At 31.0% G+C, this 26,399-nt stretch overlaps 1 protein-coding gene across 12 annotated transcripts in view; it reads right to left on the reverse strand.

Annotated features, from left to right (window-relative positions):
• Nrm (neuromusculin) overlaps positions 1–26,399 on the reverse strand; it is a 165,499-nt gene that overhangs the window by 91,034 nt on the left and 48,066 nt on the right. For 2 of the 12 annotated variants that reach the window (XM_070304172.1, XM_070304173.1), the window contains exon 2: positions 24,348–24,384. The exons of the other annotated variants lie outside the window; for them this stretch is intronic. In XM_070304172.1, the coding sequence (XP_070160273.1) occupies positions 24,348–24,375 (28 nt within the window). In that variant the 5' untranslated portion in view covers positions 24,376–24,384. The remainder of the gene's footprint in view (positions 1–24,347; positions 24,385–26,399) is intronic. 12 annotated transcript variants of the gene reach the window in all.

The following is a 26,399-nucleotide window of genomic DNA, read 5'->3' on the forward strand; positions in this document are numbered from 1 at the left end:
TTATTATATAAATTAATATTATATATTATTATGATATGTATATATTATTATATTATTATATAAATTATATATTAATATATACATTTTCATCAAATTTATATATTTATCAAAATTTATTATAATTTTTTAATCAAAATTTTGATCACTCAGCTTTGTCTCAGTTAAAATAAAGTTATGAGTGTCTAATGAACGATCGTAAAATCGCACGATCGTCAACGAGCATAAAATGTTTATGCTCATCTGTCGGCGACAATAATTAACCGGCAAAAAAAAAAAGAGTTGGTCTTCTTATAAGCGCAAGAAAAATTTTGCGCTTATTCGTCGGCGACAATAAATAGCCGGTGATGAAAGGAGTGTACATCTCCTTTTTCGATCTTTGATTAGAGATCGAGCGAGAAAATGGCCAAGAGCAACAAAAGGTAGATCCAACTGGCCCGAAGAATGGATATTGGTTATGCAAAATAGGCGGCCAATATTGGCCAAAATACGAGAAGTAACGAGAAGTACATTAGGTACTTAGGTAGGATTAGGGCACACGAATAGGATACGCGAGTAGGGCACGTGATTAGGGCATGTGATTAGGGATACGTTCTCCAAATCTCTGCTGGTTTAGCCAGCAAATAGATTTGTTAGGACTATAGAGATTTATTAAGACATTAAGAAAAAAGCTAGAAATAAGATTAAAATACAATATATAATAATAATATCTCCAAATTTTATTTTTAGAAAAATAAAAAAAATGGATCACAATAATATTATAAAACATTACATGTTTCAATGTATATTTTATATTAAAAATGGTAAAAAAATATATGTATCGTGCAACTTATAATGTAAATATACATATATGTATATATATATATATATATATATATATATATATATATATATATATATTTATTTATTATACAATATTAATATTTTTAAATAAAATGGAAGCAAAATCAATTTCTGAGAAACAGAAATCTATTCTACTATAATATTCCTATAGTTTTGTAATCTTTTATTTTTTATAGAGTTTTAATCATTAGCAGTATTAATCAATTCTTTTACATTCATATGATCGCTCGGTATGTAGGTATACTATAGGTATACTGTCAGATTTTTGCAAAATATACAAAAAATCGCGATATCTCTTGCAATATTGGTCGGAGGGTAAAAATTAATAGAAGAAGTTAAAAGTAAATGTTAAGAGTTTCTTTTATATTTCGTATTACATAGGACTCTAATTAAAAACCCGAAAATGCAAAAAAATCTACTTATCTTAATACTTGGATGTGTCTTTATACAACATGCGAAAAATTATGATTACCAAAACGCGGAGATCTATTCTATTATACAATAATTATTATATTTTTCCATAGTTTTATACTTGCGAATATCGATGTAACATGTCTTTTTTAAGAGTGAATGAATAAATCGTATTGTATAATTGTAATACCAATTTGGTAAAAGTGCATAAAAAATAACACATCCGTGATTTTATCGCCATTTAAATATGTAGTAGGGGAGATTCTTCTGAGTAATTAGTAACGTACACAAACTTCACTTTCTCTAATATTACTCTATAATACCTGAGAAAAAGCATTAAAACTGTGAAAATTTAATTTATTATATATCCTAAACCAATGCCGTCCCTTACTTATTTCTTGCGGGGAATTACTCAGAAGAACCTTCCCTATAACATATTTAAGTGACGATAAAATCGGAAGTGTGTTATCTTTTATGCGGTTTTATCGCTAATTTTTTTATCAAAGTATATTGATAGATTATTAGAGATTTGGCTGTAACTTTAAATGGCATGATACTGCTAATTTCTCGTTTCTTTTTTTTTTCAAACGTATCGTCTTTAAAACAGGGGCATCTGTAGATGATCGGAGAATGCTTGGTTGCATCAAATTATTATTTCCTTGATTCTACCGTTATTATTGGATCAATTGTATGTAAGACAAGCATAAATTTTTATGATCTTTTGAATTTATATAATCTGGAAGAGAAAAAAGATATACAAAACAAATATATTACGTGAAATACATTAATATGAGAATACGATTAAAAGGCGATGGGCGATGCACGTTGCACTAGATATGTAAGACTAGGTAAATCTTATTCGGCAAATCTCTGTTTCACGCAGGCCTTATGGCCAGAATCCGTATTAATTGTGACCTATATCCGATCGCATATACGTTCGAATATAATCCAATTAAGTGTTATACTGAGTATCCTATAACAGACAAACTATGTATTTTCGTCAAAAGTTAGTAGCGGGAGTAATGCTAATGGGACTCTCTCGTGTCAAGCCACATGAGATCGAAGCGAACTCCCGTACTTTTGTCCTCACGATGGCAAAAGAGTATCAAATTTCACTTTCAAGTCTTTCGAAAGTTGTCCGAGTCTTTACGGAGTCTTTACAAAGTCTTACGAAGAGTGACTGTTTCTTTCTTTCGCTACAAATATTTTATCAAGCTCGGTGATCCATAACATTTTATTCAACGTGTTTGATTCGTATGAATTTCGTGTTTTAACGTCAATAGTCGCATTTGCATTTCAAAATAAAAAAAAAGAAACAGAAATCAATTTATTTCACATAAAGCACGCGCGTTTTGTAGGGGGGAATTTTACATAGATTAAATATCTCTACTATTAATATATTCAGTTACATGCAATTAATAAATATCGAAAAATCATGGAACAAAATGTGATATTTTTCTTTGTAAGTTTTTTTCAATAGAATTATATATATATTGTCATGCACGCTGATTGGTCTCTTACATTACGTCGTAAATTTCGCTACATTGAAAGATTTAAAGCCTGGAATCTTGTAATCGCGGACATTCACGTGTTATCTTTCTACTTAATGGTATGCGATAAAGCAATTACCGCAATCTACATATACAGTTTCGTTAATTCCATAAGGAGAAGTAATTATCAGGGGAGAGACATAATTTAACAAGTTCTACCACTTTGCCAGATTGGGAGATAAAGGATAATATCGAATTACTATACGTATGTATATAATATAAAGCACGCGTTTTGCGTTCCTTTCTTCTGCAACATTGTTGCACTCTGAATATATGTTACTTATTCAACGTGCGTGGCTTAATTGCATTTCGATAATTAATTAATGTCCTATTACGCGATCGCACGTATTGATTAGTATAGCTACCATGTGACACTGCGCATGTATATAGAAATACGCGGAATGTATGGAATAATTATATAGCAAAGTCAGATATATAGATTTGCTATTTAAATCGTACTATTCGATATAAAGTTGTATTATATTAAAATACAGGTTGATGAAATTTCAGTGGAAAGATTCTCCTTTGCTGCTGACGATGTTAATTTCGGACTTTTATTTTGATATAAAATAGCGTACGTGTAATTGAGTACAATTCGACAAGGCAAATAAATATATATTACTCTCCAATTTTGTTTAATCGTGAAAAATTAATATCGTATCGCAGCAGCTGTCGATTCCTTTATATATATAAAGTATAATTTCCATAAATTTAATACAAATATTTTGGAGGAATAAAAAAAAATATTTATCATATTGTTGCAAAAAACAGGTGGGATTATTTTCGTAAAAAAAGGCAAAATCGATTAGGAAAACACATTGAGAACTTATGCAGAAAAAACTTGCGATATTCAGTCGTTAAATGTACATATATATGTGTACAGCCAGTGTAAAAATTTTTTCTTTCTAATTTTCTTGATAATTTTATATATATATATTTTTTTAAAAATGTGTTTGGACAATGATCAACGATTATTTCGCAGCGTATTTCAGTTTCGTTCGATTCACTTCCGGAAATTATTATTGAATTGACTATATAATCCCCATAATTAGCTATTTAATCTTTCTTTCGGATTATAGCAAGTGTCAACTCAATTATTTTGTAGCGCACATACAGAAAATACATTTTATCTTAATCCGATAGTCAGAGGTGGATTGCATTCCGATATAGCGGGTATCCCAAGTGTGTGAAATTGCATTCGATCTAGTGCGAGGAAATTTTCGGATCCGCCTGCATCGGTGCAGATGACATTTTATACGATACATACCGAGCGTGCGTTAGATTTCGGCCCATCAGATACGTTTTATTTCAACGTCAGCGTTTCGCGAATGAGGTTTTGCATCGTAGCGGCGCTTTATGGAGGCGAAATTTCGCGTTATAGCGAAATATTAGTGCAGCGCGCGAAATAATATTGCACGTCGTCGAGTCGATGCACTTTTGGCACAATCGCGATTCTCCTACGCGGAGGATCGTTATATCTGTTTATATGTATAGCACATATGTACACCCATACGTACATATATGTATATGTATATATATAGAGAGAGAGATGAAGAGAGAAACCGACGAGACTGGCAATGAGTAAGTGCGCGGCAGCGTCTGGCGACGCTGCAACGTTAGCCGTACATTTGTCGTGAGAGCGACATCGACATCGTCTTACGCTAGCAATCTCAATGAAACGACAAAATGAGCCGTGCTTTATCTCTGCTGCAAGAATCCTCATTTCGGCGAGATCGTTTAATCCTTTATCGTTACTCATCCGCGATCGCATTTCGTCGCACGGAGAATAAAAATTTTTCTTATTAAACGTTAAGCGAATACGATCGGGCACGTATCTTTTTGAGATTTGCAAATGAAAGAATCAAAAATGACGATTCGATAGTTATCCTGGATACGCACGGCATGAATTACCGCTTGATACAAATGACGGAATAAATATTGTTGTATCCGTTTAAAAGCAAATATCGATTCTATTCTGCAACGTTTCAATCGATACAGGTTATCGCCGTCGATGCGAATGAGAATTCCATCGATTCCCATGGAACGGCAGTTTTCCGACGAACTATTCCATCATCGGGCTCATTTGTAACCGCCCGAAGCAAGTATTAACGCGAAAGAACGCCAAACAAAACGTCGAGACTGCATTTTCGTCGACGAGTGTAGGATATATACATATATCGCTTAGACCCCCGTTATCTCTCGATGCTCCATGCGATTATTATTCTTTGAATATCGCACTTTAAGTCTCCAGCGTCTCGAGTTTGATAAATGAATTTTGAATGATCTCTGAAATGCTTTTTCGTTCGAGCCAAAGTCTACCGGATGGGTGACCTAGATTCCGGGCTTGCAACAAAATGCGTAGTAAAATAGGCAAAATGCTCTCTTGCTCGCGCGTTGCATGCTTCGAAATAAATATTTTAAAATATAATAAAACAACAATTTTAACTACAAAGGGACAAAGAGACGGACGTGTTTGCTTACAAGAGAGGGACGTGCACATTTTTCTATGAAATTTCTAAACCGTTTTTTTAATTCATCACTTGCACATCGCAATACATACGTACATAACATCAAGAGCATGAATTTTGTAATATCTTAGAATCAACGGACACGTCGCGTCAAAAGTTATGCATTCTCTTGTCTGGTTAAAAGTTCTTCGTTGAAATATAATTGGCTCCTTCGGGGAAAAAAAATTAATCGGTTGATCATGAAATACGCAATTTGTTTTACGCACTCAATATAAAGAAGCGATATCGAAGTAATTATTGTCTCTTATAACTTGTTTTAGTCTGTTTGATCGATAAGGGACGCAGTTGTTTATAGTACTGTACATTCTCTCTCGTCCCGATAGCTTGATTTCCATCATATTTCTCATTTAAATAGAACCGTTCCGATCGATTGGCTCGTTTCGAGCACTCGATATTATTGTACAAGCGTCGCCCCAACTTCTTTAAACATCGATCGTTAAGATTGCCGGTGAGTCCTTTGTGCTAATTGCGGGCATTATTAATTCCGACGCAAATAGCGTTTTCATTAATGACATCGAAATTATCTTGCAAAAGCATATTTCTTTAAATTGCTGAGTATTATACACGAGATTCAATAAATTTTGAGATAGAACTTGTAGATTAAATATATATAAAATATAAAAATTATTATACTTATACAGATTCCAGCATTATTTTTATAACCGCATATTGGTATAAGTATATATCAGAAATTGTGTTTTAGCGAGTAATAATTAGGTAGCAAAGTCGATAAAAAAAAAATTCTATGTATTTTTCGTTAATTAATTAATATTGGATTATCGTCAGTTTACCGCAGAACTCTGAGTAAATTTTGGCTAAAAATAGATAATAATAAATGATGACGTAAAAACTGTAATTTTTTTCCCGGCGCGTTTCTATCACATGCAGACTATCCATAATTGCAAAACATTTCTCGGATTCACGGATGCAACGGAGATTCCGTGTTGGAGTGATAATGAAATGTAGTATATTTCGCGTGTGTTGTAAGCGCCGGTCGTATATCGCTACGGATATGCATTGTTCCAAAAGAACCCGCGATACACCAAAGCCCGCCATTGCGGCCCGATTGGAGAGCTCCCAGAATCCGATGCACAACCTATTTTTATGCGATATGATCGCGACAGCAAGATGATTCATTTTCGAAATTTCGAAAGAGCTTGCCGTCGTAAAGCCTATAATTTCTTTCGAATAGTGTAATGGTAAACAATGGAAAATAATGTCATTTCAATGGTCACGGAATTGTTCTCTTGCAACGCGATGATTTCCGTTCCGCAATATAATTATTTTGATCTCTCACGAAAGATGCGCCAAATTTTGATGAGAATTTTTATTAATAGAACGACACATATACTCTCGACTCGTGTATAGTTAATTAAATGACATTTTTCGTCATTGTTGGGTTCGTTTATGAGCGGTCGCAATTCGGAAGAGAATCAGAAAAATTCACACGCATATTTTTCCATCCTCGTACGATCGTCTACTTTGTCCTACTGCGCAGAACACATTCACCGCTGATCATTCGCGATGAACTGTGCGGCGAATTCTACCGTGCCCCATTATCCCGCCGTTTAATCTATTCTTATAGAGTTCAGTATTATTTCAACATTTGTTCGTGTTCGTGATCAGCTCTCGGTCGCGAACTCGTATACGAATGCGCTTTCAGTGCGAGATTACGTTCCGTAAATGACTTCAATGAATCCGGCACAAAAAATCCGCGATAAATGATTAAAGTCATTGTGATTTTTCGATGAAAGAATATTTCAATCATTCAGAGTCGCGTCGACGAAATTTCAGTGTTACGACTCTCTAAATACTTTTATCAAAAATCTTTATCTTCTGAATTGAGAATAATTTCATATGAAAAATTGAGATATTTTATTAATCCTTGACGTATAAATTTTGTCTGTCATTCTTCCATCATGCTTGAATCGACTATTTTTTACTCAACGATAATTTAATTTTTCTCACGATAATCCTTTAATTTCGCCTACACTCGATATTACAGCTGATCATATCCATTTTTAAAAAAACTTGACGCTGAAGCATCGACGACTCGCTCAGAGACACTCGACTTTCCAGTCCGCTCTCGTACAAATCTATCGGATAGCCAAGGAAAATGCCCGTACTCATCGATCATCGTTGAATAACGGCGTTTGCATCAAGTAAGTCTGTTCGCGTTACCGGGAACCAACAGGGTTTGGCCGATAGCAGTCGCTCTCTTCTGTAACCCGACAAGTCATCGAGTTACACTGTACTTTCGTAACTTTCGTAAGCGAGAAAAATAGAAATTTATCTTTGAAGAGGAAGAGAGAGAGAGAGAAAGAGAGAGAGAGCGATAACGATAGGGTACTCGTACTTTGTTGCGAGTTGTTAGGACGCGTCTGAAATCTGCAATAATCCTTCGGCAGTGAAACGACATGGGAAACTTTTCCACTCTAAGTTGTCGATTAAGCGACACTTGAGCGTCGGCAACAACATCGAGCAAATACGACGACCGTTGCCATGTTATCGCAAGCTTTTCCGTAACAGTGTAAACTAGCTGTGCAAAATTCCTTCCTCGAAATTATCTCTCAATTAGAGAACTCATCGGATGCAGACGTTGTGATCGATAACACGATTTTAATAACACGCATAATAAAACTGTGAAAAAACGTTAAGTCTTTACTTAACGTTTTACTTCTATAAGCCAAAATTTATTTGTACGCCTGTTTTGGATTGATCGGCTAATGAGGTTGCGACTCAAATGAAATATTCTGCACGTTAGGATAATTTTAATGATTAACACCGTTTTTATAGCCGATTTAGGCGGAAAAAAGCGTCCAAGAAATAATAATTATTACATTAAATTGTCGTGTGTTTTATTAATTTCTTCGCATATCCACGTATTTTGCTGCAATAATAAATGATAAATAAAATTGTCGCGGTTTGTTCGCTTAATTTATAATTATGCATCGCGCAAATAATTTTTTTTTTTAAATAACCTGATAAATATATTGACGGATATTTAAAAGAATAATTCCCAGCTTTGTACAAGGAACAGAAAGCATGAATTTTCTAATATAATTACATATATTAATCGCAAAAAAAAAATTCAAGCTTCGTAGATAATTATATATTTATTGTTAGTAACTGAAACAACCATTCTAACTGTTTTAATATTAAAGTTTCTCTCGTGAGAAAACCGCAGATTCAACAAAAGTTTGGTACACCGCGTGTGTTTCTCGCCAACGTATGTCAGCATAGGAAACGGGCAATTAAATTTGATTAAACTTCACAATCTAAGCGTTTTGCAACAACCAGCGTTCTCGCGTGCTTACCTTCATTTCTAATCCGAAAAATGATTTATTTTTATTATTATTTTTTTTTTTTTATAGATCTGCGCGACAGTTGCAGTGATATATATCACTGTTCGATTTTTTTTTTTCACAGTTGATAGTCATATATTTCTCGATATCAGTTATTTATTTTATATACGTCAAAAAGTTATAGAACAGGAGGTGAGAGAGTTTGTGAATGTATGAATGGCGACTAAAAATATACTTGATTTCATATACTTTCCGTCTCATGTGTTATATGGATATAATGTAATATACAGATATTATGTATAATATTATAAATAGAATAGATACATAATATATCAATATAATAAATAGTTAAATTTTATAGCTATAATTTATAATATATATATATATATATATATATTAATAATTTCTTAGTGATAAGAGAGCGCAACAAGACACTTGAAAATGTTTTACCACGCTTGCTTACTTCCGCTCTCTTTTCATTATACAAATTTTTTTTCCGCTATCTCATTACGGAATGCACAATGGTCGCGCGACTAGAAATTCAATGAATAATAAATAATAATTTAGTCTCGCGCGTTTCTGTACTTCCGCGTCGCAAATTATAATACAATGAAATTGAATGCGACTATTCTTATTGTTAGTGCAAGGAAATAGAGTCATATATAGAGAAATATAATCCAATTTTCTAAATTATATCAATATTGCTATCAAATTATATGAATGTCGTTATCAAAAGCATTGAACTGTATCGAATTATAATAAATCCACCATCGAGGACTCGATAATTTAACGATTGAAATTGCGATATAATTCAAAAACACATTCTTAAGAGACTGTTCTCTGATCTAACTTTTGTTTACGATTAAGCGGCATTATCGAGCGTATTTGTAGCTTGTATCATTATGGTGAAAAGTAGCCGGATTCTTCTTCACTTCCATTTCCGCGTGCATTAAAGAGGAGCTGCTAGAAAAGTGAGAACCGTGGAAAGAGTTTCAACGTTGAGTAGAAACTATCTCACGCTGGTTACTCCAACCGTTCTTTTAATCCCAGATACACTTATCTTCCACCAAGAAGTCGCACCGACCTATGCTATCTTATAGAAAATTTTTATACGACATATTTAATGCATTGAATATTCTAAGCGAAAAGACTATTTATTTAAAAAGAAATTAATCGATATTTGATCTTGATTATTAATTATTAATTAATTAATCCGATAAGTTTTAATAATTGAAGCATTGCTCTTGAGAACGAGTTAAAAGGATGGATATCTTTATTTTAAATTACACACATAAATTGCGAAATATAATATTTTATATGTAAAATATAGTAATAATAATAATTTATTTGAGTATGAAATAGTCAAAAAGGAAGATAAAGACATAGTGCAGAGAATACATTTACATTTTGAAACTATAGCAAAGAGAAATACAAAGAAGAAAAAATTTTAAGTATATAAAATTTATCGAGATATTAGTGATCGTTTTCTCATATTTTATAGTTATCAGTGAGAGAGCAATATATTTCTAATACGAAATGAGATTCTACAGTGGGATTGTATTTTTGATGTAACGGAAAAAAGAAATCGCGTCGTATTTTGTTCCATTCTTGCAAGGCTTTTTAGAAATTAGAGCAAGAGGGACTCCGCACTGAATCGTGACAATTTATCGATGAAGTGGATGAAAAAAAAAAAAAGAATTCGTTTAAGATTACCAACAGAAGTGAATCTTTACATGGCGTTTCTTTTTAATCAAGCACAAGTACCGCAGAAGTAATGCGCCACGATTCACAATCAAATGTATTCATAAAAGTGCTCTCTTAAATGTGCATCGCGTCGGCTTTCATCAAAATTGCTATTAATAGAAGATCAAACTTCGGTGAATTCTCTATTTTGTCGTACGATCTGTGCGAAATTCCTTAAAAAATGAGAAGATGTCGAAACCAAGTAACATATCGCCGTCGGATGTTAGGAAATAAATTATAGCGACGATTGTTACAAAAATGATATCAGGTATATCGTATATTTACAGGAAGTCGCTAATCTAATATACGCTCTCTAACTCCGCTCTGATTCTGCTAAAGTCTAATGTAAATTAAGATATCTAACGTAATATAATGTAATCTAAAAGACGCCTTAATACATATATTTCTGAGATATTAAAACGTTTACGTGCTACGATGTTTACAATCATGAATGTAAACAATCTATCAGTAGTTTCTTTTGTATTTAAGTCTATGCACACTATTCAACGTCAAATTACTTCCCATATTATATAATTATCGATTGTCGATCGATAATTATATTCTCGCCATTGTAATTCTAATTTCGATTTCAATTTCTTGTTGAATGAGTTTGTTGTTTTTATCATTAAAACGTTTTGGGAATAAAATTCAAATGAACTAGCAACTGCAGTGATTTTGATCGAAAATTGATCAATTAAATTATAAGCTATTAGACTTTCCATTAAACATCGACAAGAGATTTGATTTTGACGATGACGATGACAGTTGAAGTAATACTATATGGAAAGATATCGAACAAAACGAAACATAACATTTTTATCGAGAAAGTTTGACGTTGAGCATCGGCGGCAGTTTGATTCTATGACAATCTGTGTATTACTCCATTTGAGATCCACATATTTGACGTTATATTGACGTTATATTGACGTTATGTATAACATGCATAGACCTTTACGTTTGAGCCGAAAGGACTTTTTAGCGGCTGTTATTTTCTCCTTACTCTAAGCAAATTTAATATATAAATTAATTATTATGCAACAGTATTATGCTGTATATTCTCAATAAATATTATGACTAGATTGCAATAATATATTATTGCCTCTACGTGTAAGCGAGTAAACTGCGTTTCGTATAATTCAAGTATGCATAAGATTACGTTTAACACGGCTAATATCAACGATACTTTATCAGTGCGAGTAGGAAAATTTCTTGGTATTATAATTTCTCTTTATTGCTCTGCAAATGATTATGTACATATATTTACTATTACATAAATATATTTATTTATATACCATATATTAGAAATTTATGTAATGTCATTTGCTCAAACTGACGCAATGCATCTTGATATTTTTCATCCCATTATCATTTCTTTTTCTTTTATTCGTAAAAGCATATTTCTATCTTTTGTCTCGCGCAATGTCCATATTGTTAAAATATTAAAATAATTCGCTCGTTTATTTTCAAATAAGGGTTCTCTGTGTCTTCCAACCCATTTTAGTTAAAGCATATCTGGGTCAGATAATACAATCCTTTGTTTTCAATAATGGAGTAAAAACACGTTCCGTGTCGCGCGGGAAAACTCGTCTCGAGTTATTCGCCGAAATTTTAGATTAAAAAGAATGGATTGCCAGATATTGCCAGATATGCGCTTAGATTCGTATATAATAAATCACAGTTGCCAATATAAATTGCATTGAAGATACTGCCAATGTTTTTTTTAGACATAGTTATCAATGCAGAGAGTGACCAATGGATACCGTATTTTTTATTGTTCGGTGCAATAATACCATTGAAAATTTAGAGAACAGAATCTATATTTTCGAATTAATATAAGATATATGCGTATATATAGATATTTGTTGTTGCATTGTCAAGATATATGTGTGTGTGATATTTATTTTCTATCTCTCAAATTTTCGTTGGCCTAAAATCCCGCAATGTTTTTATACTCTACATGTATACAACGGGAAAATCTCAACGGACAAATTTTTATTTGTTGATAATTTTTTAGACAGGACTTTTTCGACGAAAATCAAACATATTAATTACAATGCAACATTGTACTTGATTGAATATACGCAATAATACATAATTATGCACGTGCACAGAGAGTTAATAATTTCTGCACAATCCAAACAAGTGGAAATTGCATTATTCTTGAAAAATCAATTACGAATATTAATTGCTCGAATCTCTCGAGTTGATTTCGTTTTGTAAACTTTTGTAAATTTAAGGGAATTTGTAAATAATCGATTCACAATATTAGTACGAGGTAGCTCTCGTTAGATAAATACTCTTCGCGGCTTGATTTTAGTTAGTAATTTCCAACTTTGATAACCGCCCCTGTTAGCTGATAATCTTACGGTATTATTGCGTTTGCTTCACACGCGGGGAAAGCAAGACAATGATAAAATTTTATGCTTGAGCTTAAGAGCAAATAAAAGTTAGCGTATAGCGCGAAACAATAATTAAGATTCTACGAAAGTCATAATAGCTGCAAAAAGTTTTCTGCAAATTTCATGTGGCTTACAGTTAGAGAAATTGTATTTTCCAGCCATTTAATGTCAAGTATAAATTATAATTGCAAATTTCTACTTAAACCATAAAATATGCAAAGTTTAAGTTTGCTTTGGAAAGGAAACTTTGCATTTTTTTTTTCTTCTATATTATTGAAATAATTTGGCCTATTTTTGTATATAAAATACAATATATCAAAATCTCATTGCTATTTTAATTTAATAAATAATTATTGATCAATTAAATAAAAATAATTAATGTCGTGATGTATGTTGACTAAGGTATTCGATCCTGAGATCAAACGATTTGTCAAAATGAAGGCGCCATTTAAACACGTTACATACGTTTTCAAAACGTGACAAAAACGACATTGTTTATCTGTAACGCTACGCTTCGCGATGGAGGAACGAGGGTATGGATATCGAAGGGAAAATATACATAGAGGAAAAAAGAGAGTTGTGTCAGAAAACCGTGTCGTTGCAGCTTGGTTAGTCATCGTGATATATCAAATTTCTTTCGCGAATCAGCCGCATATATGATGCGTGAAGCCGTAACAGTGCGTACATATTATATGACGCAAAAAATAGTAAGAGAGAGAGAGAGGGGGGGGGGACAGGGGGAGAGGATCGATGGTGGATACCGTTGACAACTAGTTTACTCGTGGGAACAACGTGTGAGCCAAATGCCAATTGCCGAATGGCAGAAAAGTCGTTTTATTTCGGTCAATCGGCAGATATTGCATCGCCGGTTACCGTCGATGAACCGCCATTAAAGAGCGGAACGATTTTTCGAACTCCCACATCCAATATATCCTTGTTTCAGTATTTTATTTTGTACTACGTTTTTCGCTTGGTATCGCGTATTCAGTACCTATTTTACGAGGCTATTTAAAAGAGCGCTGATACTGATCTAAATCTAATAACGTTACGCTGAATTTAAATGATACTGTGTTTCTTCGAGAACAGAAATTCTGGAATGGGATAATATCTTTAATCAGGGGAGCGAAGGAAAATACATGTGCATAAACTAGATTCCTTATGTAAAGTTAAAATTAATGAATTTCAAAATAAAAATGAAAAACCAGTATGCATATCATCATTATATTATAATATATAATGTATTCAATAGAACATAATTTATATACTCTTAAATATATATAACGTGTAATATAATACAAATATTCAAAAAATTTATTAATCTAAAATACATAATACGTAGTTCAGGTAAAGGCATATTTCGTTTTAGACTTCTCTTTGATCTTACAAACGATATAGGCAGTTGTCGGGATCCGGTCGTTGACATAGAGTAAAAGGATACGCGGCGGAAATTATACGGTAACGCCAAACCTTAAGGTAGTATCTAACCGCAACACGAAGAACCATATATCAATCATCGTATTTGTAAAAATGATATAATGAAAAAGATGTTTCTCGAGTATATAAATCGGGCGAGAAACATAATTTTTTATCAAGTAATGTTTAATTCATGATTAATATAATTTTCAATTCATAATATAAATATATTCCTTTTTTATTTTGTTCCTCATGCATTTCAAGCTTCGTGTTGAACTTGTAAAATATTTCTCGACGAATATTTATCGACGCTTATCCAAATCACAGTAATAACTGTGTTACTGTAACAGTGTAATACAGTAATAAAAATACTTGATCATAAATTGCTTACGTAAATTCTCGTCACAAGTTACGGTCTTCTATGATTATATTATAAACTTCCACAATAACTTTTACAATTAATTTTCGTCTCAGATAACTGTCGGCTACTGCAGTATTATTATCAAAGTCTTGACGCGAATATAATCCCAATAGTATCGGTAGTAATCTCAAGTTCTATCGGTTGTGTTTGAGAGAGGATATTGGAACTGACCGGAATTCGATAGAGGATATTACAGAGAAAATTATGCACGTGTAACAGCACGTGACTCGAATAGTTTCGCGCGTTGATCTTTCCGCGTTTCACAACGTTATTACGAAACTTTTATGTTTTTACGAACAGTATGGTATTGTTTTAATATTTCTTTGCGCGTATGTGATCGGATATATATTTTGTAAATGCTTACATAATTTTATAAATACATGAATTAATACTTGAAAATGTATATTAGAATGTGAGAGCGCGTCTCTTCAAAAATATGGTCCGCTAACCCAAACGGAAGCTATACTACTTCGGATCGGACACATTGTAACGATCGGAGAAATATGTGCCTTTGGTTTCCTACACTTGCTCAACTCATGCGTATCTAATGTCTTGGAAAGTCGCAATCTATGCCATCGTTCCGTCCCTCATTGCAGTATTTCTTTCCATCCAGCGGTTTCCGATTCTAAATGGTGGTTCCAACCACGATACTCGAGAAGTTGTTGCCAAGTCGCGATTATATCAATTCATCGGTGGCTGCGGGCTTTCCGGATTCAGAAAACCGAGATGCGCGCGCGCGTTAATATTTCAGATAAATCGAATAAAGTTGCAGTAGACTTCAATATGTTGACAATATGTGTACCGTAGCGTAGCGTCGTGTGTGCTGCAGTTATATCGCGATCGATGGAAAACGAGTTTTATTTAAAAGCAACATCTCAAAGCGAGAGAAGAACTCTTGCGAAAACATTAAATCGAATCGCAATCGTCAGTCGCCGGATGCAAATTCTTCTTCTAGTGTGCAAATTTTATCAGCATACGAATATCTAGAGGAATGACATATGCAAACACGCACCGAAAAGGTGTTCTCTGCATTGAATTAAGGGCTAAATAAGTTAACGCATCGCACGGTCCTTTGCGTGACAATTTGCTTACGTCACTCTCGCGTTTGGCCATGAAATCATTAACATTTTAATGAGTTTCCTGTAAATTTAACATCGGCTTCGTCGGCAACCTATTTATTCTCACAATATGACTATTTCAACACGTTCGTTATTAAAATACTGCGTATATTTTTATTACCATTATTGAAGGCATTTCTTTAATTAGCTTTCTTAAATTGCCGGATATATATTATAATGAAACAAAATATATATCATGTTTTTAAATTATTTAATTTGAATATTTCTAAATTAAATTTTTATTTTTTGCGACGTTAAACTATTTTTGTATTTTTTTACCAATAATAAAGAGAATATTCCGCAAAGTTGCGGTAAAAATAAAATAATAAGGTCACGTCATAATTAAATTATGACGCGCGCTTTTCCGATTCGCGCGAAATAAATTTCTAAAAAAAAAAAAAAATAATAATTTATTGCAAATTTCTTTGACAATCTATAGATCTTTGAACTTTTGGGGAAGATATTTAAATTTTCTAATAATTTAAATGAAGTCGCTCCACTTTGGTAAATTTTCCATGAATTGCGGATGTGCCTTATCAATATTATATCGCCAAGACTTGAGCGCAAATATTTTATTAAATCATTTATGACCACTCGTTATATATCATTGAATGCATATGGAATAATTAAGTAACCTGAATAATTTGACAAGTGATGGGAGTGTAATGAATAAATTTTAGAAGGTGTACAAATTTAACTGACTTTTACGTCATACAATTCATTATGCCTAGCGTGCTGTTATAATGTGTAATTAAAACTATAAAACTGAGATATACGAGCAGTGATCATGCCGACCTGTAGAAAAAACATTTTTCTTTAGGTCGGGTCATGTATTATAAGAACAATATACGTTCATTCTTAATGAATACGCCGCGAAATGAGGTCTTTTCTTTCCTCTCTCTCTCTCTTTCTCTCTTTCTTTTTAAATCAATATAAAAAAGAAAAAATGAATACCTTTTTTTCATCTATTTTCTATTCATTAAAAATACACATGGAAAAATATAATGGAATACACATAGAATATCACACATAGTGGTAATATCAACAATAGATACCGATGAAGATTTTATACATTCAAATTCGCAAAAAGGTCGAATATTTTTCCATTTATGTGAGATATCAAAAAATTTCTTCGTATTATAAAATCAGAATCTAAAATCTTGTGTATGAGAGTAAATGCATGAGATTATAGATTACAATATATGTAAAGATTCTTTCCTTTTGTTTTAATTTGCAATTAATATATTTTTGTTTATCAGTGAAAAACGAATTTTTAAATAAATAATGAATAAAAATTTTATAGATGTTTTTATCTTAATTTCTAGCTAAAATTTTATTTATTATTTATTTCATTTATACGCTCTTTTGTGCAGGTTTTAAAATGTAAATTAATAATAATATAGACATGTGTTTTGCGCTAAAACAAAACATATTTTTTTCATACCTACATATCGTTTAATCTTGTCGAAGACGCCTCGTTATTTCGAATATCCACATTCATTCAAAACGCAATTATTCATTTTAGTCGTACTTATGTTAGATACGACGTGTGTACATTATGAAATGGATATGTCATTCCGTTTCCGGATCAGCAATACGTTGTGCGAATCGCAGAGCTTCGAGCGTCAAGCGTAGACAGAAATTAGTGGGGCTATGCTATTTTCGCGTCCACGAAATGCAGATGCAGCATCACGCAGATTGGCTCGCTTCCAAATCGCGCCTCCGGTCCCTCGATCGGCCGTATGTATTCGCGAAGTTAGAATTCCGAGTGCTTTCATTGCTTCGAGAAGTCGGACGAGGAAAAGAGATCTATACTCTGCCGCTAGCAGAAGGGAAGTTAATCAAGTTATATGGTCGCGATCGTTGCAATTGCGATTATTCGCTCGAGCACCTGCATGCCTAATGGGAGGAGTAATTTCAATCGAGATTCAAGAAAATGCTTAATTATTGAATGCGTTAAAAGAACAGTCAAATAATGTACATTTATCGCGTCAGTTGAATTATTAAAAATTGTTGAATGTATTATTATGAGATTTAAAATTTGTCGATTTTATTTATCTTTGCACGCACGAGACTTGTTTTCAATTTTTTAAGAAAATTAAATAAAATTATTATCTGTCTATTAATATTCATCAATTGCGTTGCCACAATTTATTGTGAATGCGAAAAGTATCTAGATTTTTATTAATTGTTTTATTATAAGATATTTTTATATCGCAAACACATGTATATCATTAAGTATTCGTCATTATGGAAAGATTGATATTTTTTGATAAAACAAGCAAAAATTTCCGATTATCATTTAATTGCAATGAAGATTTGTACGAAAATTTTCATGATAATAAAATTTTATAAAATTCGCAAAGATGCTTATGAATTATTTATGCAATTATTTAGACAACTGAAATTGATATTTGATAGTATTCGTTAATATTATTAGCGATTAATCGATAATATTATTGACATTAAACGTGATTGTATTTAAATTAGTTAATTATATTCGCGGACGCAATACAAGCTTTAATAAGCAAAATGTTTCATAGGACAATAAGTGCTTCGATATATATATATATATATATATATATATGTATATATATATATATATATATATATATATATATATATATACATGATAATGCATATTTTTACATAATACATACTTTGTAGATAGATATTCGCGAAAACCGCTACAAGTTGAAAACAAATATGGAATTTAATTGTAGAATTTTACATATTGAAAAAAAAACAAAGTTTATATGTTCATTAGAAATAAAGATAAAAATTTAATCTAATAATTATACCGATAAATTATTTATATTATCAAAATTGTGTATAGTTAAAAAGTGTTAAATAATACATAATTTTTTCATAAATTTTATATGTAACAAGTAGGATATAAAAATAAAAATCATAGCTATTAATTATAATTGAGAAGAAAGTTATTTGATAGCGTTTTATATAAAATTGCTCGAAGAATATCTAAAAATGATATACTGAATATGATGCTGAGAAATTAGTATGGTTATCGTGATTTCCTCATCTATCTCTGTGCTTCTATCGATCTTCTGGAAAGTATATTTGCACAATTTTTTCTTTCAATTTTTAAATTTTCTACCTATCATCTCGCGGTTAATATAAATAAAAAGGATGAAAATGAAAAATAAAATGAACTATTATATAAAAATTTATCACGATATTTTAAAATTACATTGAAGTTAATTTTAATTCAATACGGAAATTTTTGATTGAATCTTTGATTTAAAATATAAATTTATAATATTTAAGTTTCGTTATATATATATATATATAAATTAAAATTATGGAAATGTGATATTTCCAGGTGTTGTTATTTATTTAGATGAGTACCGCAAATATAAACTTTTCCATTGACGCACACGTCAACGGAATGTGTGTGTTTTGTGATTATAAACCACATGGACAGTTACAAATTTGCTGCTCTTTGATGAATGAAAAAAAACCAGTTTTCTCATGTACATTACATTTATGAATGCTTGAGGTATGGACATTATTGACGACACAGATAACGCCACACGCGAATTACCCTCATGATAATCCTCACGCGATTTCGCTATTCGAGGCAACGAGCTTAAAATTGTGGCGCAAAGCAGAGGAAACGCCTTTACCTCCAATGAAAAAATCATTAATGAATACAACTAAAGATTATATATTGGACACGGTAGCTGCTGCAACAGTATATATTTAGAAAGATCGAAATTCAGAAATCAATCTTGTTGAAACACTCGCGTTACATGAATCGGATGTGAAACATGTTGTGTAAATTTATATGATCAATACGAGTAAAATATCGATGTTTGGAGAAATACGGAAATTGTTTCGAATGAAATTTGCTTAGGAGAAATAGTTTGCCATAGTCGGTCTTTCATTGGCTCTCATGAAAAACAGGTAAAGATCCTTATGTACATCCCGTTAACTCTCTCAAACAAAAAGATAAACGAGAGTTGAATTAAATCGGTAAAAAATATATATCAAGTATTTTAAGTCTAAAATGTAGTTTTCTTCATCTACGATACTCTCGTAAAATCACGTTTTTTAATAAAAGGATTGACGTATTTATCACAGTTTCTTTGCAAGAATAATAACAATTTAAATATTTAGAAAATTGCCGGGAGGAATTGCGAGGAATTGTTGATTACACGGGCGGATTGATTTTAATTATTGTCGAATTGAAATCAAAGTTAAAAATCTTGCTCACTTCTCCGTCATAAAAAAATGATCTAAATGTAACATATGCATTAGTTTACATCGGTTGCGGTGGAATTATCCATGAGTCACGGCCACCGCTTCTCGAACGGGCGCATAAAACGAATCCCTCGGAGTGGAGGCCAAGTAAATCTCTCTCTTCTGGTTTCCAGAGTTTGCCGACCTGGAACCGAAAGAGACGGGCGAACAAGAGTATCGATCCCCCGACAGAGCCCAAAAACGTGTCTACGCAAAAAGATTTCTTGCGAAATCTACGCGAGAAGACGAGAGCGAGATGCCGTTGAAGCGATCGTACAAAATAGAATACATACGCGTCCTCCCCCGATATGTTTTTCGTATGAAATCGCGCGACAAATATATTTTTGACACAACGGCGCGGCATCAGAGTATCAGACACATGATGTAATCGACGTAATCGGCGACGGATGACAGCCACGGCGGTTTTGTCGAGCGATCGGGAGGTTCGTGGCGGTATGCCAATTTTTTCCTGTACGAAAATAGGTGGAGGTCGCGGACCAAAGGATGGAGAAAGAAAAGGAGCGACGGTGTACGTATATAGAGAAAGTATGTGTGTGAAAGAGAAAAAGAGAGAAACGGTTCTACATATCGGAGAACGTCGCATGCACGGCAGACCGCTATGAAATCGCATAAATGAATGATCGATATGTTTCGCTATAATCTGCGTATGTCTGATGCCCTTTATATCTCCTTCAGTCAACGAACGCAGCGATCTGTTGCAGAATTGGATGCATTCGCGTGGATATTTCGCGTGATGATCTCTGCTTGAAAATCGAGGCATCTCTCTGTATCGCGTTGCAGCACGTGAGATGCTTCAAAACGCGAAACTACATTTAAACAATATTTTTCTAAATTAAACAATTTTTCAAAGAATCAATTACATCTATTTAAATATCAGAATTACATATAATTCTTTAACACACAAAATTATATAATTTATTGCTTCACAGAAAAAATTCCTAAAAAAGTTCTTCCGGTGGAATATCATGAAATATGAATAATCGCAAGAGATAATGGTACTTGATTATTTAAGATCGAATTTAACATTGTTGACTGATCCGCGATCCGAAAAAAATCAATATTGTATTAAAAATTTAATATTCGAGATCTGAAGATAAGTAAATACAAATATTATTTTTCCCGTTACGAGATTATTACGATAATGCCGTTACTGCGAGAAAATTTTCAATAAAAATATTAAACAGACAATTTCACACATTTAATATAATCCTGTACTTTTATTTGATGACATAACCATCACAAAGAAATCGATAGAGTCACGTTACCAAGATATTTCACAAAAAGAGAGCAATTAATCTAGCTTAAGTAAGAATCAATTAATAACCAGCTCGCTTAAGCAGTTTTTAATTTACAAAGCATTATCATAATACCATAAAGAATTTTCAAAAAGAAAAGGGAAAGACAAAAAGGAAAAGACTCTTTTTAATCTTCTTAACGCGTTTACATATGGCAATATACATATCTTGAGTTACGCAATGCATTAAGCAATGCTAAAAAATAATGAAATTTATTTTTGATATTTCAATGTAATTTGCAATTTTTTCTCTATCACAAAAGTTTTCGGAAATTGTATAAATAAAGTATTGGAAATATGCGCACGTTTCGATCAAAATGACCGCGAACTTTCTAAATGAAATACATCATTCCATCGATATTGAGGGTTTATATTAAAAAGCAAGCAAAAATCAGTCGAAGATTGAATGTCCTTTCGAATGTCATTATAAAAAAAAATGTTCTGTAATTATCTCACTACTATATTACAGTTTAAAACTTTTCATAGTTATTTAATAAATAATCTTGCGATTTAATGATTTTATCAAAATAGTCTTACTTTTTTTTGTACTATTGAATAACAGGGTACTTATTTTAGCATAAATTGAATATTCTTCTATTAAAAAAAAAAAAACATGTCAGTTGGATATTGTTATCAAGTCTCTTTACAAAAAAAAAAGGAAAATATTAGACTTATAGAGTTTACTCCATAAAGCACGCAACAGTAATTTTGTAGCATGACAAAATAGCTACGGCCAATTTACATTTACATCTAATTACATTTAGATGGCTTAATTACATGTATAAATAAAGCTCTCTCTGCTGTGTAGATGGTGAACACAATTATACTATATTCACTTTGATGTGGATGCAGTGTGTTTTACTACATGAGACCTGCTTTATAATTATTTAGATAAATATATTAAATATGGCTGGTTCTACTGCACAATTAAATAGTCATATGATAATTAGACGTAATATCAAAATTTTTGGCGGAGATGCTTTATTACATGCAAAAAAAAAAAAAAAAAAATCTTTTCTAGCAAACCAATATAATTGATTAGTATAAAATATATATATCGATCTTTCCCGTCTTATAAAATATCTGCGGCTCGAAGAATTTATCCTATGATGAAATTATTCCTTGATATATACTGAAATAGAAACTGACACGTATGTAATAATCGATTACTATAGAATTCGTTACATACATTAATACTATTGAAACGCAAAATCGATTACACTCTTAAAGAATTCATCGTAATTTCTCCGGCAGAGAAAAATCAGAAAAAAATTTTTTTAATGTTTCTGAAAGATATAATAAAATATTGATTTTATCTTAAAAAGTTAATTTTATATGATAAAAAGATTTCGTCTGCTCTGCAATGAAATTTGTAGAATTATGTAATTTGCGTTCAATATATAATAGTCAGGGAAAGAAAGAGAGAGAAAAGAGGAAACAGAGAATAGGAAAAGAGAAAGACGGAGAAAGAGAGAAAGAGAGAAATTCCGTGATACATTTATGATGCGTTCATTGATTTTAATTCATATATAATATATTTATTATTTATATAATATATTATTTATATATAATGTATTTGTGTATTATGTACATATATATATATGTATGTATATTTAAATGAAAATTATTTCTTGAAAATGTATTTGATTAATTTTACAAGTTTGATTTTTTATTGAAATATATTAATATATAATAATATACATCGCATATGATTAAAATTTCACTTATGTGATATTTATGCAATATCTGTATCTTATATAAATGAATATAAATAATGTCCAATTTCTTTTTATACACATGGCTATGCTCGGGCCGCAGAATTTCATTTATCTGAAATAGTCGGATGATATATTAATTTCCCAATAATCGGAAAATTCTCAGGGAACTCGTTCGACTGCCTTCTTCGCGAGTACTTTATTCCAATAATATGAATTCTTTCTACGACCATTACCGTTAATGGTCGTTTATAACCCACAGTGAACATTACTGCTATTATACCAAAGATTATCCTGTCCTTAAAAGAAATATCTATAAATTGCCATTTGAGTAAGAAAGCGTAGATATATTTTAAAAATTAATCGAAACGCAACATGCCTGTTTATTTGAGAAACGAATTTTTCGAAGCAATCAAAATGTCTCATTGTTAAAGTATAATATTTTATTATATTTACATATTTCAGGAATATTGTTAAATAAATTCTAAATTATAATACTTAACATACGTTTGCTCCATCGTGGTCCGATGCCTCCCTGGATCTCTTCTTTCTCTCTTGTTTGCTCTTGTTGCTATTTCATGGCACTTGCACTCATTCGCGAAAACATAGTTAATTACGTTAATTACTAATTAATAGAACGCGACGATTGCGCGACACTTTAGATGGCACTCCTGACATGTTAATTACACTTTATAATATTTTTAGAAGAACTGGTAGAAATTGTAGAAATTTCATATCAATTACTAATTAAGGATTGATGTAATTATAACTATTCGTTACTTGATTTATTCGATTGGTCTATTATTGTACGCTCTCAATCCGAAAATGCCAAACGATATGTTTAAGCCAGTGAACAATATAAAACTCTGATAAATAGCGATTATTATGATATAAATACGAGTCTTTCTTTTTTTGTAGCGGAAAACAAAACATTGATTTTTTTTTTTTTTTTTTAATAATATAAAATCAAATTTCACATTATCGGCTATCAATAAATATGGGTAGATTAAAAAAATAAAAATAAAAATTGATGCATTATAAAATAGATACATAATAGATATACATAATAGATGATAGATACAATAAAAGACAATTATTAATCACGGGTAATATTTTTTTATTAGATATATTAATTAAATTATATTATACAATCTTTTTATTTGTGATTGTGACTTTTTTTTGTTTGTGATATATATATTAAATAAATCTTTGACAATTTATATAGCTTTTTCATTTGCGCTAGTTTATATAATATTCAACTTAAAAAAAAGAGAGATAGGGAAAGCAAAAACGCCTTGATTATAAAATAATAAATAATTTGACACTCACCGGTACGAATAATGGAGTTGTAGTACATAACATTGATCTGTAAAAGACAAATATATATGAATTAAAGCAGAGGCTGAAATAATCAACATTCTGAAAAATAATTTTATTGCGTGTTATTGAATCTTTTATTCATTTTTTAAATAGATCCTTTAAATATATATTTAATAAAAAATAATATAATTTACAAAAAAGATTTTTTAATTAAAAATTTGTATAAAATACAATAAATAGAAATCTAATTTTTTATATAAATAATTTAAATAATTACGAATTTCTCTTAAATTTAATGTTAAAATTGTATTTTATATGCATTTCTGTACAAAAATATTAATTATGTTTTAAATATTGTATTAATTATTTTAAACGTCTTTTTTCAAAATAAACTCTAGGATATATTTTATACATGTTATAGAATATAAAATGGATTACTATCGCGGAGATAAAAGAATAATATTTTAGTTTCAATAGCAATATTTTAGTTCTACAAATAATAAATAATAAATAACTTACTCTCTAAAACTTTTGCTTTGCTATTGCTTGACGCCTTCCCGGATCTTCTCTTTCTTAGTTGTTCATCTTTTGCCCCTCATGGCACTCACTCACGAAAACACGATTAATTATAATCGCGCGTGTTCTAATCAATAGAACACGATAATCACGCGGCAATTTGCACGCGGCATTCTTGACGTTAATTATTACTCGAGACGCGCACTTTATTATATTTATTATTTAGTAATTAATGCGCGCGCTAATAATTGTGTTTTCATGAGTGAATGTTTATAAAAAAGTGGCAAAAGATGAACGAGAGACGAAGAAAAAGCCCAGGAAAACGTTAAACAACTACGAAGTCATTATGGAATGTGAGTTATTTATTTTTAATCTATTATTTATTATTTATTATTTGTAAAACTAAAAAATTGGTATTGCAAGTACCTAGAATATTATTCTCCGCGATAGTAATCAATTTTATATATATATCAATGTAATATAATAAGCTAAAGTATTCTAGAGTTTATTTTGGAAAATGCTTAAAATATTTAAAATAATTAATATTTTTGTACAAAAATGCATATAAAATACAATTCTAACGTTGAATTGAAGAAACTTATAATTATTTAAATTATTTATACAAAAATTAGATTTTTTATGTGTTTATTATATTCTATAAAAATTCATCTAAACAATCTTTTTGTAAGTTATATAATTTTTTATTAAATATCTCTATTCAAAGAATAAATAAAAAGTTCAATTATATACGCATTACCATTATTTTTTGGAATACTAATTATCTTGGGCACTGTTTTAATTTGTATGTATTGTCTTTTGCAGGTCAACATTTTGTATTGCAACTCCGCTGTTGCGTATCATATCAGTGAGTTATTTCATTTTGAAATTGCGAGATAATATGGATTTGTGAAAAGTATATATATATATATATATATATATATATATATATATATATATACACACACAAACACGTATATGGTACATAAAGAAGTTATATAATAATTATTAACAACTAGCATAAAATACATAAAACAAATATCTTTTCTCATACAAAATTAAAAATGAAATAGTTTATAAGAAAGAATATATGTACATATAAAGATATATTCAGCTATATAAATTCTTGCATTATTGATATGATACAAAATAAATTTTTTTAATAAATATTTTTGCATAAAATGTAAAGAGAGTTGCAGTGAATTTTTAAACGTAAATTTAACGCATTAAACATAAGTTTTAAGCGCGCAAATGTTTCGGTCTTAATAGAGTCTTTTTGAGCTCTGACTTTGAGCAAATTATATTTTGTCATAAGGAAGGATTTTATTATAAAAGATTCTACAGTACAGTAGCTGGGAATTTTTAAAACGTATGTACGAAAATGCATAAAGAGACTATTAAACTGAACGGAACTCTTCATTATGCGTGTTGTTAAGCTACTTTCTTTTATCTATTCAAAAGAAATCAATAGTAATTTTTGTTTTTTGTATAACGCTGATCTTTTTCTAGAGATTATGACATCTAGATGTTTTTTTAGCTTTCTTAGTT

The sequence above is a fragment of the Polyergus mexicanus genome, unplaced genomic scaffold (genome assembly GCF_030449975.1).
Source record: "Polyergus mexicanus isolate NDT 795.1 unplaced genomic scaffold, iyPolMexi1.0 SCAF_11, whole genome shotgun sequence".
Classification (NCBI taxonomy): Eukaryota; Metazoa; Arthropoda; class Insecta; order Hymenoptera; family Formicidae; genus Polyergus; species Polyergus mexicanus.